This window comes from Xenopus laevis, chromosome 7S (genome assembly GCF_017654675.1).
Source record: "Xenopus laevis strain J_2021 chromosome 7S, Xenopus_laevis_v10.1, whole genome shotgun sequence".
NCBI classification, from domain to species: domain Eukaryota; kingdom Metazoa; phylum Chordata; class Amphibia; order Anura; family Pipidae; genus Xenopus; species Xenopus laevis.
Window position 1 is genome coordinate 49,653,182 of NC_054384.1, and position 17,875 is coordinate 49,671,056.

At 42.3% G+C, this 17,875-nt stretch overlaps 1 protein-coding gene across 10 annotated transcripts in view; it reads right to left on the minus strand.

Annotated features, from left to right (window-relative positions):
- The window catches only part of LOC108697539 (lysine-specific demethylase 2A), a 165,265-nt gene extending 159,247 nt beyond the window's left edge, over positions 1 to 6,018 (minus strand). For 5 of the 10 annotated variants that reach the window (XM_041571207.1, XM_041571206.1, XM_041571198.1 and 2 more), the window contains exons 1-2: positions 5,860 to 6,018; positions 2,669 to 2,775 (exon numbers count right to left, since the gene is read on the minus strand). In XM_041571207.1, the coding sequence (XP_041427141.1) occupies positions 2,669 to 2,704 (36 nt within the window). In that variant the 5' untranslated portion in view covers positions 2,705 to 2,775; positions 5,860 to 6,018. Of the gene's footprint in view, positions 1 to 1,520; positions 1,655 to 2,668; positions 2,776 to 5,859 lie in introns of those variants that run through there. The other 5 variants (XM_041571203.1, XM_041571201.1, XM_041571204.1 and 2 more) reach the window with 3 other exon arrangements.
- Between the last annotated feature and the right edge of the window lie 11,857 nt (positions 6,019 to 17,875).

Here is a 17,875-nt window from a genome sequence, read left to right on the forward strand (position 1 = left end):
TCCCATTAAGCATATAAGTGGCTTGCATATTTTTACATGCCAGGTGCATAACTTTACATTTATCAACAATGAATCTCATCTGCCAGTTTGTAAAGATCCTATATATTTAAAATCCAAATGCACAACCTAAACAGCCAGCCTGCTTCTTAGACGCCCAGTTTTCCATATCCTAGAAAGGATGACATTACACAAATACACTGTTTATAATGCCCTCTTATTGAGTTAATTGGACACAACAGAGAACCCTACAGTACCCATCTAAGAAACAAGTTAGAATCTGCTATAGAGAATGCATTGTTAAAAGCTAATCATGGGCCAATAAAGGCTGCCAACATGCAGCTTATTGGCGTATGGTGCCATCCAACGGGGGCCCATGACTGATATGGATCTGCTTGTACTGTGAAATGCTCAAAATGTTTGACCCAAAACCTACCTCTTTTAAATACTTTGAGAAAAATATATGGTTTTCATGCTATGTTATGGGGTCTTACAACACATAATTTTTTTATGTTTTATATGGGTACCTAATGACAATGCAAGTTTTGAGGATATTTTCAGAAATGTTATCAAAACTGCTAACCACTAGAACCCAATTTTGCATACTTGTATCATGTTTTCCAGGAATTTATACCATTTTGAAGCCGTCCCCTGGGAAATGTAAAATTGGGGGCTCAAATTTACTCACAGGGTTAAATGAACTTTGCTCCAAAAGGTTCAAAGCCAAAGAACTGGTGATGGAGATGGAGACATTAGGACATTTATTGCAGAGGCTCCCTTGTCTTTCCATATGGGAGGGGGTCCATAATTTGGATCTCCATAACTTAAAGGAACAGTAGCACCAAAAGATGAAAGTGTTTTAAAGAATTACACTGCACTAGTACAACTGATGTATTAGCTTCTGAAACACTACTAGTTTATACAAACAAGTTGCTGTGTAGCTATGGGGACAAAAGGTGAATAGGAGATGATCACTATAGTATACAATGGAATTTTTCAGCACTTATCTGTTATCTAATGTGTATCCTGTGCTTGAATGGCTGTCCCCATAGCTGCACAGCAGCTTGTTATATAAACTATAGTTGTGTTTATGAAGCAAACAACAGTTTTACCAGTGCAGAATAACAGTACATTAAACTGTCATTTCTTTAAAACACTTATTTTTTGTGTTACCGTTCCTTTAAATCTGCTTAAAATTATTTATACATTAATTAAAACAGTAGGCTTGCTTTGCCTCCAATAAGCATTTATTATAGTTACAATTATATAGTAACTATATAATAGTAACTATTATATAGTGATTATTATAATTAGTTGGTATCAAGTACAAGGTATTTTTTTTTTATTACAGAGTAAGAGGTAATTATTTTTAAAGACTTGAACTATTTGATTAAAATGGAGCCTATGAGAGATGGCCTTTTCATAATTCATAAATTTCTGGATAATAGGTTTCTGGATAATGGATCCCTTAACTATTTGTTTTGCAATTTTTTTTTTTTAATTCCTTCTATTTGATAGTTTACCTTTCCTTTTCATTTATGTTCCCTTGATCCTTGGAACTGATATAATGATTTCAATAATGAGTAAGTAACTGAACATCCCAGTATATTTATGATCAATTGCGTTTTTGTCATTGCTACATGGTGTATTCTTTGTTCTGGTTATAATGAAAATAATAAAAATTATAGAAAAACATTTTAAATGGCACAATTATCTGTAATGTACACAGTATAAGGTAATAACTAACTAAAATTTAAAAAAAAATCCCTTTAAATAACAGATAGTTGATTACTAATAGGGATGCACCGAATCCACTATTTGGGATTTGGCCGAACCAACGAATCCTTCAATAAAGATTCGGCCGAATACCGAATCTGAATCCTAATTTGCATATGCAAATTAGGGGTGGGAAGGGGAAAACTTTTTTACTTCCTTGTTTTCTGACAAAAAGTCAGTGATTTCCCTCCCGTCCCTAATTTGCATATGCAAATTAGGATTCAATTCAGCCGAATCCGAATCCTGCTCAAAAAGGCAGAATCCCAAACCAAATCCTGGATTCGGTGCATCCCTAATTACTAAGGCTCAAATGTAATGCGTGAACTAAGATGGTGATCCAATATGATTCACATTTACTACACATTTGAATTAATGCAAATAGTATGTTTATTTTTGTAAACCCACATACTATAAAAAATGAATGATACAAAGCTGGTTGGTAATTAATTCAGATTCATATTACATCAGCACAGAAACCAGTACATCTGCTTCAAAACTTATTAACAATCTGCACTGTAGTATTAGCAACTATAAAAGGGGTAACCTCCCTTTCTGCTAACATTCTGTTGATTTCTGACAACCCACTAGATTTGGGGTCTCAGAAGCAGCCAAAGCAAATGCCACTGGCATTCAAGAGATTGGCCTAACTAGATCTATGATGGGTAGACACTGAATAAAATAGAAGGCATGGAGAATTATTGTTATAAGGCTGCTGGGGGTTATACAGTAAGTTCAGTATACAAAATATGGCATTTGTAGCCAGATGCTTTTTTCCAAGTTTAGTTCTCCTTTAAAATGTATGATGTGAAGACTAGCATACACTATCTGCAAAAATAATATTAGTACTACAACCTAAATTCAATAATATATAAAAACAAAAAGTAAATCTGATCACCAATCTGCGGCTGTATCGCAGTTGCTCCTCTTCCATTTCTTCCAGTCTCTCAACATTCAAGGAGAGGATATAGGTCTACACACAATAATGCTATGGCTTGCAGCATTCTGTGAGGGAAAAAAGTATTAATCTTAATATTTAAAAACATATAATGTATAGAATGTCTAGGTTAGACAGAATAAAGACAAAAAATAAAAACAAAAAAAGTTTCTCACGCTTTTTAGTCTTTTGTAAATTCAACTCAAGTGTTTTTTTTACAAACAACTTAACCAAACAAATACACTGGCACACGTGGCAATTCAGGTGCCGGGTTACCCCGTGCTCTTTATTGTGCGGACGTGGCACGTCCGCACAATAAAGAGCACGGGGTAACCCGGCACCTGAATTGCCACGTGTGCCAGTGTATTTGTTTGGTTAAGTACGTATTCCTGAGGGTTGCCGTGCCCTCTACACTGTGCACCGGGCTTAAACTATTAAACTGTGAGGAGAGGAGTGTGCGCTGCTTCATCCGAGTTCCTGCAAAATTTTTTACAAACAACACATCAAACCCATTGACCTGCTGAAGTGGGCCATTAAGACATGTGGGTAAAGAAAAACTTTAAAACTCAATACAATTATTGCCGGAAAAAGACATTTTGTACATGGTATAATTGTTTTTTCCAAAAACACAATCAACCATTTGCTTCTTCTTGGCCACATGGTCGGACAGTGGTTAGCATTGCAGTTCTGTGGTCATATGTCCAGTTCTAGCCAGGATACGGTCTGGGTCACGTGTATGTCAAATTGGAGAGTATGTATCCTGTCTGAAAAATGTAATCTGCTCATGCATGCATGATGCATCAACAAATAAGAAAGTGAAAAGCAACTTCTCTTAACTTCATATCTTTTTTGATTGTTCAGACAGCCTAACTTAATGCAACAGTGTAAGGTGGTTATGAACATGTATGGCCACTCAAATGGTTTCTGTCCTGTTCACCCTGTCAGATACTGTGGAGAATCAGCAAATGCATAGATTAGATGCGTCCTGTTTATGTGGCAATATACAGGATGACCTATACATACATTTACAGTAAATGGGGGCACACACAGGTATGTAATATTCTGTTTGTTCGGATCTACCACTGTGAAGCCTGGCTTATCTTAACTCCTTTTTTTGGATTTGAATATAGCAGACTTATAGGGGCAAATTCACTAACATGCGAAAATTTGCCAGCGATGGCTTTGCGCACATCGCAACACTTCGCCAGGTGTGAATTCGCCTGGACAAAGCTAAGTCACGGAGATCCGAAGTTGAGCCAAGGATACCGAATGCTGGCGAAATTACGCCAGCGAAATTACGCTCAGCAGTTCGAAGTTACACTAGCGTTGGCTAATTAGCATACAGCGTGCAGTTAAAGTACAATGGCCTGCAGCAAATACATAACACTACACAAGGCCAGGGAACCTTAATAAAATTATATAAAAGTTGTTATATTGCCCTACACATGTACCCACAGTATAGTTTAGGTGCCATATGTTAGCAAATGTAGGGGGGAAGGCGGATACCAGGAAAAAAAAATTTCAGTCTATCACCCTTTAAATAGGAAAAAACGCCAGCGTTTTTTGGGACTTAGAAAAATTCTACTCTATTGCACTTCGCCTGGTCTGAGGTGGCGAAGGCAAGTCTGGCGATAGAGGTAAGGGTCAATAAAATCAAAAACTTAGTGAATTTGCGTAGTAACGCTCTTTTGCCAGACCGTAAATTCTCCTGGCGTTAGAGTGCGAAGTTGCGCCAGAATCTATCTCCTTGTGAAATTATGCCAGCGAATTTATGCCAGCTACCGTTAGTAAATTGGCGAAGTGCCAAAATGACATCACGCTGCCGAATTTTCGCAAGCGTTAGTCACTTCGCCCTTTAGTGAATCTGCCCCTTAGTCTCAAGGACCTGCTCAGTAATCGAGAAAATATTTTCCACCACTCATCCAAGCAGCTACTTTCAAGGTCCAGTTCAGTTATTTTAGACTTAGACTGTAAATCATGACCTGGGTGAATGCAAACCTTCTTAGACAACTAATTTCTGAGGATACGTTGTTTGAAACAAAAATATCAGAGAACAAAGTGTCCGGGTAATATTTGTTATCCTGCAAAATTAGATATGATCAAGAGTCTGAATGCTTTTGAAAACACTGTATGGGCTATAATAAATTATTGTGGATACGTTGACATTATTCATCAATTGGGGGGGGCTGTCCTCTCTTAACATGAAGGCATGGGTAAGTGCTAGGTGCGGGTCCTAAAACTGCAACATTTTGAGGGTTACGGTCAGGTGCGGGATAATTTTTTTTCTGACCCACGCCACACATCACAGTTCTTATGGAAGGAGAAAGGGCTTTCTTTGACAATGTACAATGGCGATAGCATTGCATCTGCAACTAGTTTCTATGTCCAGCCCATGCTTGTATGAGCTTACTCTGGGTACTCATTTTCCCACTCTCAAGTGTGACCTTAGATTGGAAGCTCCACTGGGACATGGACTGAGGATAAGTATGTATAAACTTTGTAAAGTGATGCAGCATATGCCATTGTTCTACAAAGAATGATAATTCAGAAAGCATTTTTGCATAAGTATGCATCACGAGAAATTTAAAGACTTCTTATCTAATTATAATTATTTTAAATCATTAATAGCAGATTAACTACAGATTAAAATAGCAGGCAAAAAGCATTTGCTTTTTAATTTTGCCAACCCAGGAAAAATGTTACAAAAATACTTTAGAAGTGAATTAACCCTTTACAAACAATCCAGTAATTGAACAATGTTACTGTTGTCCTCAAAGAACCAATGGTATTCAGGTTCCATGTATTTTTTGCATACGAATTACCAGATAAAGTAGAGCCACTGTGAAGAATGTGTAAATGGATTGTGTGATCCTGAGATTTGGTCAGTTCCTGGCAGTTCCCAAAGAATAAACATGTGGCACAACAGGACTCATCAAATCACCAAAAGAGCTGGATGTAAATGATAACATATTGTACCTAAACCTAACACTTCACCGACTTAACTTAATACGACGTTATGTCAAAATGAATACTACATGACTTTCCTAAGTGTTGCCAGTATAATCGGGTAAACCTCTTAGCTAGGATTATTCCTCATAGAAACTAATCATTATAAAATAGACTAAGTGGAGGCAATGGGACATTGTACATACCGTACAACAGCCTCGATTTTCATGTGACAGTCCAGAGTTTCTTAACACAGACTGTAGTCTCGGAGCGTTGTTTAAAAGTCCCGCAGCACCGTTACCGAACTCCTTGATTCCTTCCGGAAAGCTTAGTCAAACGTCACAGATCTCAACTCGCGACACTATGACGTCAGACATATGATATAAGCGTGCTGACGCAGCACGTAGTCGACTTTGGACTGAGCGTGCGAGGTTTATGATCATGCCTATTTTTTTGTGAGGAAAATAAATCTTTGTTGTGGCGTTTGCTGTCAGTCGATTCTCCGTGCCGACCGATTAACCAAAACTAAGCAATTTGTTTTCTCTGTTCGTTAAAACTCATTATTGTGCCACTATTTTTCTTGGAGTTTGAAGTCAGTTCCCTGCTCCCAATAGTTTGTCAGAAGTATATATGCTCACAGCTTCTACATGTGTCTGTTATGCGCAATACTCGCTGTAAGGGGTTTTAACGAAAAGATCAAATTTAAGGTTCTGCCAGGGAAGAACATTTTCCTAGCTGCAAACAATGCATGTGGTCATCAGAACCTGTTTCCCAATCTGACCAAAAAGAAAAGAGATTTTGCGCAGACTTTGGAGACAAAACAATGGCCTCTTTAGGATTAGATTGTTGTGCCAACATATGTGCTTTACATGCAGTTTGTATTTTTATGTTTATATTGCACTGTTCACTGCAATCCATTTATTATATTTTTCAGTTTCACCTATTCCCCTTGCCATCCAGTAACTTCAGTTCAGTAGACTTCAGTTTACAGTCTCTTTATTGGAGTGTGGGGAGATTTAGCTGCATGTTGAACTACACTCTGCCCCAGGGTAATACGTAGGGAGGAGAATAGTGAAACAGCGCATGCCTTATCGGCAGGATATACTACAACTCACTGCAAGCAGTTACTCAGTGGCTGGCAAGCAGGTAGAACAAACTATAACTCACTGCAAGCAGTGAAACAGCGACTGCCATATCGGCAGAGTAAACTATAATTCACTGCATGTGCAGTAAAACAGCAGCTGCCACACCAGTGATTAAACCAGCTATACTGCAAGCGCAGACAACGTCATATTATAGTGATTCAGATACAGACACTGCTATTAAGTCATTACAGCACAGAAGAGCCACTACAGCTAAAGCAGACAAAGGCTTATCCATTGTTGCATAATGTCACAGAAAAAGACACCTTCGTTAATAACCAGATCCCAGGTTTCGTGCTCCTCTCAACGCTCATCTGTTACCAATGCAGCCGCCATTGCCCACGCAGAAGCAGCAAAGGCCGTGCTGCTTTCGCAGAGAGGGAAATGGAGGCAAAAGTAAAGAGTGCACTCTTAGAAGCAGAAAGGGAAGCAGAGAGTGCACGCTTAGAAGCAGAGAATGCACGCCTAGCAGCAGAGGCAAAGGTGGAAAGTGTTCACTTAGAACATGGGTGTTCAAACTTTTTGCAACGAAGGCCAGATTTAGTGGGGTGAAAATGTGTCGGGCTGATCATTCAGCCTGACATTCTTTGAACCATTAACATCATTTAACTCATTTAAACAAGGAATCATGTAGCCGTAGTAGTAATATGTGGGCACATTAGTGAAATGATCTGCCACTAGGTCTATGCTGCTGCCTGTGTGCTGAAGGTGTTGGCAATAGACACGTATGCGAGAGCGGAGCGTAACTATGGGCCAGGACGTTTCTATTGCTAACACCTTCAGCACACAGGCAGCAGTATAGACCAAGTGGCAGATCATTTCACTAATGTGCCCAATTATTACTGCTAGGGCTACGTGATTCCTGATCGCACTGTGCTGGAGGGCCGCATTATTATTAATTTCATGCTGGAGGCTGACCAAGGATGCCATACACCTCCAAAAGCCGTCATCAAGCTGCAATTGCATCAAAGAGACCATGCTGAGCATAGCAACCCTGCTTACAGCACCCACTTCAGCCAGGTACACAAGCCTAGGGTTAACCCTGCACCAATTTCCACTGCTATGTTAAAGCGGTATGCCACAGACCAGCCTAAAAGAGAACCGCCAGACAGGTATAATTACTAGGGATGTAGCGAACGTCGGAAAAAAAGTTCGCGAACTTGCGTCAAAAATGCGAACGTCGCGAACCCCATAGACTTCAATGGGAAGGCGAATTTTAAAAGCTAAAAAAGACATTTCTGGCCAGAAAAATGATTTTAAAGTTGTTTAAAGGGTGCAACGACCTGGACAGTGGCATGCCAGAGGGGGATCAAGGGCAAAAATGTATCTGAAAAATACATTGTTGACACAGCGCTGCGTTTTGTGCTGTAAAGGGCAGAAATCACACTACATTTCTAAACCTGTGTAATAAACTGCTTTAAAACGTCCGGCGTCTACATGCCAATCAAGTCGTGTAAAGGTTACAGCCTGTTCACACGCAAAGACGAAACGCGGCGCTTACTGCAACGCAAAAAAACGCAAAGAGCTTTCATGAATGATACCGTCAAGTGAGCAAATAATAGTTGTTAATTACTAGTTGAGCTTGTCACCTCCAGGATGTTCGTCCTGTTGGTGGCAAATATTTCTGTAGTGGTGTGTTAGCAGTCACCGTGCTTGTGCGCACGTGCACGGTCAGGCAGAGGTAATTCAATGTACAGTGAAGTGAACCAAAAAAAACTGATTCTGCAGTGTGGGCCCAGTTTTGGTCTACTTTATTGATCACCTGCGGTGACCATAAAAGAAGCGATTTTGCCACTGTTGCAGAACCCTGAAAATTAGGCATGTGTACTTTCCTGAAAAATTATGTTTTTTTTGTCGCAGCCACTGAAGCACAGAGGCCAGAAAAAATATGCCATATAAATGCTGGAAAAATATGGAATTTTTTTTTGTCGCAGCCACTGAAGCACAGAGGCCAGAAAAATATGCCACTGATAAAGTGCTAAAAAATAGGCATGTTTCTTTGTCGCAAGCCACTGGAAGACACCAGAGGATCAGCAACATAAAATATGGCTATATAAATGCTAAATCAGCTTTTTTTGTCGAGAACCAACTGCTATGGGGCGTGCGCATTAGTATTCGGCATGATCAAAATAGTTGTAGGATATATATAGATATACAACAAAATTGTCAGCACAGTCATACTGTGAAAAAATAGTGCAATATAAATTGCTGAATTTTTTTTGGTCGCACCACTGGTATTGTTTGCCTAAGAGGCACATCAATGCTCGCAGTCATAAACTGTAAAAATGTAGACAAAGCACTATATAAAATGCGTGAAATATAAAAAATTCGCTTCATCGAGTCAAACTGAAGTTCAATCGCAGCCGACTGGACACCAGTTAGGAGCAAAAAATATGCCCCATAAAAAATGGAGCTGCTGATAAATATTTTTAAATTTTTTGTTTTTCGCAGAGCCACTGCAGCACAGAGAGCCAGAAAAAATATGCCATATAAATGCTGTAAATATATATATAAAGAGTCAAGTTCCACAGCAACAAGAAGCCAGAAAAGCAACATGCATATAAAACTGCAGAAAATATATAACTTCTTTTTTCCATTTCGGCACCACTGCACCGCAGAAGTAGTGCCAGAAAAATAAACATATATATATGCTTTGAAATATAAAAAAAATTTTGTCGCAAAGCACACTGAAAAGCACAGAGGCCAGTAAAAAATATCTGCCATATGATTAATGTTAGATATAATGGTAATAATAAGACATTTTGCGCAGACATAGAGCACCAGAAGGCCATGTATAATTAATAACACCAATTCACCTAAGACATGAACCTATAAACTGAAAAAAGGTTGGTTATTGTTTTCGAGAGGGCACTGCAGCACAGAGGGCCAGGAAAAAACATAACCATACATAACGTGCTGCAACAATAAACAAAAAAAATAATTCTCATATTTGCCATCGAGATTGCTACAGAGGCAGCTAAAAAATATGATCCATATAAAATGCAGAAAAACTCATTTTTTTTTTTGATCGTCTTATTTGCGACCTCCACTAGAAGAACAACACGAGCACAGAAAGAATATGAGCATATAGATAAAATGCTGAAAATAATGATTAATTTTTGGTTGGCTATAGCGACACCACTGAGCACTACAGAGAGAGTGAGCCATTGAAGGAGAAAACTTCAGTAGTATTTACCTTGTGGTTATTCAATGAAACCAGTTTTAGCAGATATTGCACACCACAAGTAAGTTTGATAGCGGTTGGCGGAGGGAGGAGGGACGCAAGGACAGCTGTGTGTGGAGTCATGAGGCGTGCAGAGAGGACAGCTGCATGGGGAGTCAGAACAAGTCTTCCGGCGTGCAGTAACCCTCCGAGATCCACGCCTCGTTCATTTTAATAAAGGTCAGGTAATCCACACTTTTTGTGACCTAGGCGAGTTCTCTTCTCAGTACAATCCCTCCTGCTGCACTGAAGGTTCTTCTGAGAGGACACTTGAGGCGGGGCAAGACAAGAGGTTCATGGCAAATTGTGACAGCTCTGGCCACAGATCAAGCCTGCGCACCCAGTAGTCCAGGGGTTCATCGCTCCTCAGAGTGTCGATATCTGCAGTTAATGCCAGGTAGTCCGCTACCTGCCGGTCGAGGCGTTCTTTGAGGGTGGATCCAGAAGGGTTCTGGCGCTGCCTTGGACTGAAAAACATTTGCATGTCTGACGTTACAGAGTGGCCAAAGTGCTTTGTCCTTGCAGGTGCGCTCGTGGCAGGATTACTGGCACCTCTGCCCCTGGAATGTTGATGAGTTCCTGAAGTGACATCACCCTTAAAAGCATTGTACAACATGTTTTTGCGGGCTGGTTTGTAAATGCAGCATCCTTTCGGACTTGTGGTACGTTGGTAACATTTCTGCCACTTTATGCTTGTACCGAGGGTCTAGTAGCGTTGCGACCCAGTACAGGTCCTTCTCCTTAAGCCTCTTGATACGGGGGTCCTTCAACAGGCATGACAGCATGAAAGACCCCATTCTCACAAGGTTGGATGCAGAGGTATCCATCTCCGCTTCCTCGTTATCAAGGACTACATCATCCACGGTCTCCTCCCCCCAGCCACGTACAAGACCAGGGGTCCCCAAGAGGTCACCACAAGCCCCCTGGGAAGCCTGCTCCTGTTGGTCCTCCTCCTCCACAAAGCCACCTTCCTCCTCTGACTCCACTTCTGACACCTCTCCCTGCGTTGCAGCAGGTGCCTAGGCTCGTTCTGGTGATTCCAACCAGAAATCGTGCGCTTCCTGCTTCTCCTCACGCTAGTCTACAGCCTCATCTGTCACTCGTCGCACGGCACGCTCCAGGAAGAAAGCAAAGGGTATTAGGTCGCTGATGGTGCCTTCGGTGCGACTGACCATGTTTGTAACCTCTTCAAAAGGGCGCATGAGCCTGCAGGCATCGCGCATAAGCACCCAGTAACGTGGGAAAAAAATCCCCAGCTCTGCAGATCCAGTCCTACCACCCAGTTCAAACAGGTATTCATTGACGCTCTTTGTTGGTTGCAGCAGACGTTCCAACATGAGGAGCGTTGAATTCCAGCGAGTCTGGCTTTCGCAAATTAAACGCCTGACTGGCATGTTGTACCGCTGCTGAATGTCAGCAAGGCGTGCCATGGCTGTGTAGGAACGTCTGAAATGGGCCGACACCTTCCTGGACTGCCTGAGAACGTCCTGGAATCCTGGGTACTTCGAGACAAAACGTTGGACTATTAAATTCAGAACATGTGCCATGCAGGGCACATGTGTTAAATTGCCCAGTCTCAGTGCTGCCAACAGATTGCTTCCGTTGTCACACACCACTTTTCCGATCTTCAGTTGGTGTGGGGTCAGCCACCGATCGGCCTGTGACTGCAGAGATGACAGGAGTACAGATCCGGTATGGTTTCTGCTTTCCAGGCACGTCATCCCCAAGACAGCATGACAACGGCGTACCTGGCACGTCGAATAGCCTAGGGGGAGCTGGGGGTGCACAGGTGTGGAGGAGGAGGACCCAGCAGCAGAGGAGGAAGAAGAGGAAGAAGACGAGGTAGAGAGCGAAGGAGGAGTAGAGGTGGTGGCAGAACCGCGTGCAATCCGTGGCGGTGACACCAACTCCACTGTTGTTGTTGAGCCACACATTCCCTGCTTCCCAGCCCATTACCAAGTTCACCCAGTGGGCAGTGTAGGTGACATACCTGCCCTGACCATGCTTGGAGGACCATGCGTCAGTAGTCATATGGACCTTTGGCCCAACACTAAGTGACAGAGATGCGGTGACTTGGCTCTGCACATGGTGGTACAGGTGTGGTATTCCCTTTTTTGAAAAAAAAATTGCGGCTGGGTACCTTCCACTGCGGTGTCCCAATTGCTACAAATTTGCGGAAGGCCTCAGAGTCCACCAGCTGGTATGGTAAAAGCTGGCGGGCTAAGAGTGCAGACAAGCCAGCTGTCAGACGCCGGGCAAGGGGGTGACTCGCAGACATTGGCTTCTTACGCTCAAACATGGCCCTCACAGAAACTTGGCTGGGGGCAGATGACTGGGAATGGGAACTGTGGTCAAGGTGGAAGGCGGAGTGGAGGGTGGTTCAGACGGGTCAAGGACAGCAGAGGTAGAGCAGTAAGATGCTGGACCAGAAGGAGGGTGGCTTTTAGTTTGTCTGTTGCCTTTGAGGTGTTGCTCCCAAAGTGCTTTGTGCTTGCCGTTCATGTGCCTTCGCATAGAAGTTGTACCTATGTGGCTGTTGGGCTTCCCAAGACTCAGTTTCTGACTGCACTCATTGCAAATTACAACGCTTTTGTTAGAGGCACACACATTAAAAAAATCCCACACTGCTGACCTTTTTGAAGCTGGCAATCTGGCAGTAACAGTAGAAGTTGGCGGCAATGGCGGGTGCGTTGGCCGGCTGACCACAGGTGCCAATACATGTTGTTGCCCTACTGTTCCCTGCGAGCTGTCCTCCCTGCTTCTTCTAAGTCTTATTCTCCTCCTGCTTTTCTGACTCTCCGTCTCTCCATCTGAACTATCCTCCTCTTGCTCTCTTCTACTGGGCACCCACAAAACATCAATCTCCTCATCATCATTCTCCTCAGATGCATCAATTTCTTCGAACAGCTCACAGAAGGAAGCAGCAGCGGGGACCTCCTCATCACCTCATTATGTCCATCTCTGTTGTGTTCTCTGCCAGAATTAAATCTGGTTGTAACGTCCTCATCTCCTTCATCTTCTTCTGCCAATAATGGTTGCGCATCACTCAGTTCAAAAAAACTCATGTGTAAATAACTCCTCTGACTCCAGTGAAGAAGGGGCGCCGGTGGTGGAGGAAGTGTTACGTGGGGTGCCCATAGCAGTGGAGGATGAGGATGTTGTGGTAAAGTTAGAAACGGTAGAGGATGGGGTGTGCTGTGTAAGCCAGTCAACTACCTCTTCAGCATTTTGGGAGTTCAGGGTCATTGCCTTTTTAAAACTGGGGCAATTTCCTAGGGCCACAGGATAGCATAGCAGCACGGCCCCTAGTGCCTCTGCGTGGCGGCCTGCCTTTGCCTGGCATTATTTTTAAAACAACAACTCAGGTGGTGTTTCTGGAGACGGTATTATTATTGATATTTAGACAGATTGTGAAAAAGCTCACACAGCTAGATGGCAGTTGTTTGAAAATGAAGAACACACTGGGCAAACAAATTGAAACAATGCCTGCAAGGTCAACGTATACACTACTACAGCAGTGGATACGGAATATATTATTGCTGCTTGAAAAACGTCACTCAGGTGGTGGTTCTGGAGACGGTATTATTATTGATATTTAGACAGAATGTGAACAAGCTCACACAGCTCGGTGGCAGTTGTTTGAAAATGAAGAACACACTGGGCAAACAAATTGAAACAATGCCTGCAAGGTCAACGTATACACTACAGCAGTGGATACGGAATATATTATTGCTGCTTGAAAAACGTCACTCAGGTGGTGTTTCTGGAGACGGTATTATTATTGATATTTAGACAGAATGTGAAAAAGCTCACACAGCTAGATGGCAGTTGTTTGAAGAACACACTGGGCAAACAATGGCTACAAGGTCAACGTATACACTACTACAGCAGTGGATACGGAATATATTATTGCTGCTTGAAAAACGTCACTCGGGTGGTGTTTCTGGAGACGGTATTATTATTGATATTTAGACAGAATGTGAAAAAGCTCACACAGCTAGATGGCAGTTGTTTGAAGAACACACTGGGCAAATAATGCCTGCAACTGCACTACTATTGGTGCACTACTATGAAGAACAGCAAACAGCACTGGACACGTTAAAGAACAGTAAGATAAGTAAAATAAAAAAATATATATATGTATATTAAAAAAAAAAAATTACTCGGGTTGGTGCTGCTGAACTACAAGGAGCAGCACAGTAGCACACCAGTCCCACTCCCCAACACAGCTAGACTAATAGCACTGGGCTCTTATAGTAGCAAAGTAAAAAAACAAAAAAGAAAATAAAAGCAGTCCTTACAAGGACTATTGGGTTATTACAGCAGTCAGCTCAGCAGATGAGATCAGAAGAGATCAGTGCCCACAGCAGCTACATACAGAGCACTGCAGTAGAAGGTAGATTACTAGCCAGCAAAGCTACCTAACCTAAAATGTCCCTCAAATCCCTGCAGAGTTCTGTCCCTACAATACAGAGCAGTATCAAGTAGATTACTAGCCAGCAAACTTACTATCAACTGTCCCTCAAATCACTAACAGCTCTCTCCCTACACTAGCTCTTCCAAGCACACACAGGCAGAATGAAAAAACGCGGCAGGGCTTCAGTTTATATATGGAAGGGGAGTGGTCCAGGGGGTGTGGGGGTGGTCCAGGAGAGAGAGCTTCCTGATTGGCTGCCATGTATCTGCTGGTCTGGGGTGAGAGGGCAAAAAAAAGCGCCAGCTAAGGCGAACCCAAAATGGCGAACGTCGCGCGACGTTCGCGAACATTCGGCGAGCGCGAACAGTCGATGTTCGCGTGAAACAAGTTCGCCGGCGAACAGTCCGCGACATCCCTAATAATTACACTACACCTTCTCAATATTACACTCATCCACCCGCTTACCCTGGTACTAACCAGGTCACAATGGACTTTGCCAAGTTCTTTGCATGCCGTGAGCTAATCACAAATGGACTTGTAAAGTTTAACAACCACCCAGACGGCTTCAGAGCCTGGTGTTCCTCCTTTCAAAACACTATCAAAGATTTAGACCTATCTTACAGCGAGGAAATAGACCTCCTAATCAAATACATAGGTACTGAGTCTGCAGAGCATGCCAAAAGGATCAGGGTGATCAACATAAACCACCCAGACACTGGTCTCAGAATGATCTGGCACAGACTTGAGATTTTTCTGGTTCAGAGACAACAACCCTTCCAAGGACATCAAAGAGTACCGTATGAGGGTGCACATCTTTGGCAACAGTCCTTCGGATGAAGTTGTGATCTACGGGCTCAGATGCTCTGCTCAAGAAAGTGAGGTAGAGTATGGGTCAGATGTCAGGCAATTAGTAGAAAAAGACTTCTATGTAGATGACTGCTTAAAATCACTACCTTCAAGCGAAGCTGTAATCAGTCTTCTGAAAAGGGCACAAGAAGCACTTGCTTTCTCAAACCTCAGGCTTCACAAAATAACTTCCAACAGCAAAGGAGTGATGGAAGCCTTCTCTTCTCAAGACCATTCAAATGATCTAAGAGACTTAGACTTGGGAGCTGACTCTTTACCCGTGCAACAAGAGCCTCGGGCTTCTGTGGGACTTAAAGTCTGATACCTTTGCCTTCCAAGTAAACAGGGAAGAAAAACCCTTCACTCACAGAGGTGTTCTGTCCACAATAAATAGCCTGAATGATCCTTTAGGATTTGCCGCTCCTGTCACCATACAAGGTAAAACACTTTTAAGAGACTTAACCCTTTAAACATCCGATTGGGACACCATACTGGAACTCTGTGCTGCCGTTCTAGCCGTAGCTAGCTGAGCTCATCACAACTGAGACAGGTGTAGAGCTCAAAGACACTTTATTCTACACAGACAGCAAGGTAGTACTGGGCTACATCCACAATGAAACCAGAATGTTTTATGTTTACGTCGGTGAGAGAGAGCTGAGAATCAGGAGATCCACATGTCCAGAACAGTGGCACTATTTACCCACCGACTACAACCCTGTAGACCATGCAACCAGAGCTGTTGCTACAAGTCAACTCAAAGACACATCTTGGCTCACAGGACCGACATTCTTGTGCATCACAAGAAACAAACCTGTCCCTAAAGACAGCACGTTGAGGAAGTTTGACCCATTCTTTGTCCAAACTGGCCTTTTGAGAGGCCAGTTTTGCAAACACTTTCTAGGACAGATGGAGAAAGCAATGCATCACCACTTTACAACCACAAAACAAATGACAAACTACCAAACCTAACTTTAAACCTGGTGATGTTGTTCTTGTGAAAGACTTTCAGTCACAAAGAAATGAATGGCCCTTAGGTCTCGTCACCAAAACATTTCCAAGTGAGGATGGAGTCCTCAAAGTTGAGGTCAAGACCTCCAAACAAGGAGAAACCAAATTGTTCCTCACACCAGTGACTAAACTGACTTTACTGCTGTCTCCTGAGGAATGAAGTGGTGGCATCCATAGATGCCAGATGGGGAGTGTCATGTCTCCAGCATAAGCTATCAACATGCTACGATATCTTACGTAATTTTTCTTTAAAACGATCTCCAGACAGTCTATCAGGGCTACAGACAAGGAGGATCGAGAACTGTGCACGAGGACTGGAGGAAAGAGCACAGACCGGGTGCAAGGCACCACGATCACGCAAGAGAGCTGCAAGAAAAAGAAACACCTTACAACAGAACAATCTAGGAATGAGCTGAATTTCTTAGATGTGAATGTGAAAATCAATGATATTCACAATGATAGTTACAAATGTAATCTGTAACTGAATACTGAATGATGTAAGAGATATTCCACGTGAGAACTTACTAACTCAGAGGCAGAAATACCATGACCCCCAAAAACTAACATCTGAAATATGGAAAACTAACATTGTTTCTTTCTTTCCTCAGGCACTAAGAACCAGCTAGCACTTGAATTCACTGAACTTCTGCTGTGTAAGTAAATGAATAAATAATGTGCAAATAAACGTTACTGATACAGGAGCTACATCTTAACAAGCTGGTAATCTATATATATATATATATATAGTGGATAATGTACCCCCTACTGTAATTTATAAAGATATTATAAGTCACCAAGGAGTTAGTTATGTGACCATATAAAAGCACGAGGCCGCAGGCCGAGTGCTTTTATACAGGTCACATAACTCCGAGGTGACTTCTGATATCTTTATAAATTTAAGTAGGGGGTACATTATGCATTATAATCTACATTTTGTGTGAAATGTCTCACTTTAATGTATGGCTTTCATGTATGTTCTTCAAAATGCTACAATGTGTTGTGTTTATTTTTGTGTCTGCTAAATTTGTGTTTGTTCCCTCTGTGTGTGTTCACCTTATTTAATTTTGTTTCTTGAGTTTCCCTGTAGTTCTGTTTGTACCTTTATTTGTATTTCTTCCAGTTGTGTTCTGCTTATTTTTGACCCCTTTATAACAGAGTATAATGTACCTGTACTGTCCCACCCCTATTACTTTAAACAAACTCAGTTTTCCTACATCACCACCCAAATACTGTGCAGAACATTGCAGGCATCTCCTCTGTGCGCATCTTACCCCTCCTTGGTAGTAGCCGCCTCCTGGATGCTGACCGCCATTGTTGCACAGAATCAGACAGCCTGCAGAGAGGTTACACTGTAAAGCTGGCCATAGATGCAAAGATCCGATCGTACCAATCATCGTACCATCGGACTTTCCCATCTCCCGACCCGCCACTAACCATTCAGATCAAAGTCTTACCAGTCAGATTAGTAAAAGAACAGATCAGCAATGTTCTGCCCCTGACAGCAATCGTACGATATCTATGTCCAACCAAAGCTAGTGACAGTCTCCCACTGAAAATCGTACGATCGGCAATACACGCAGAGATAT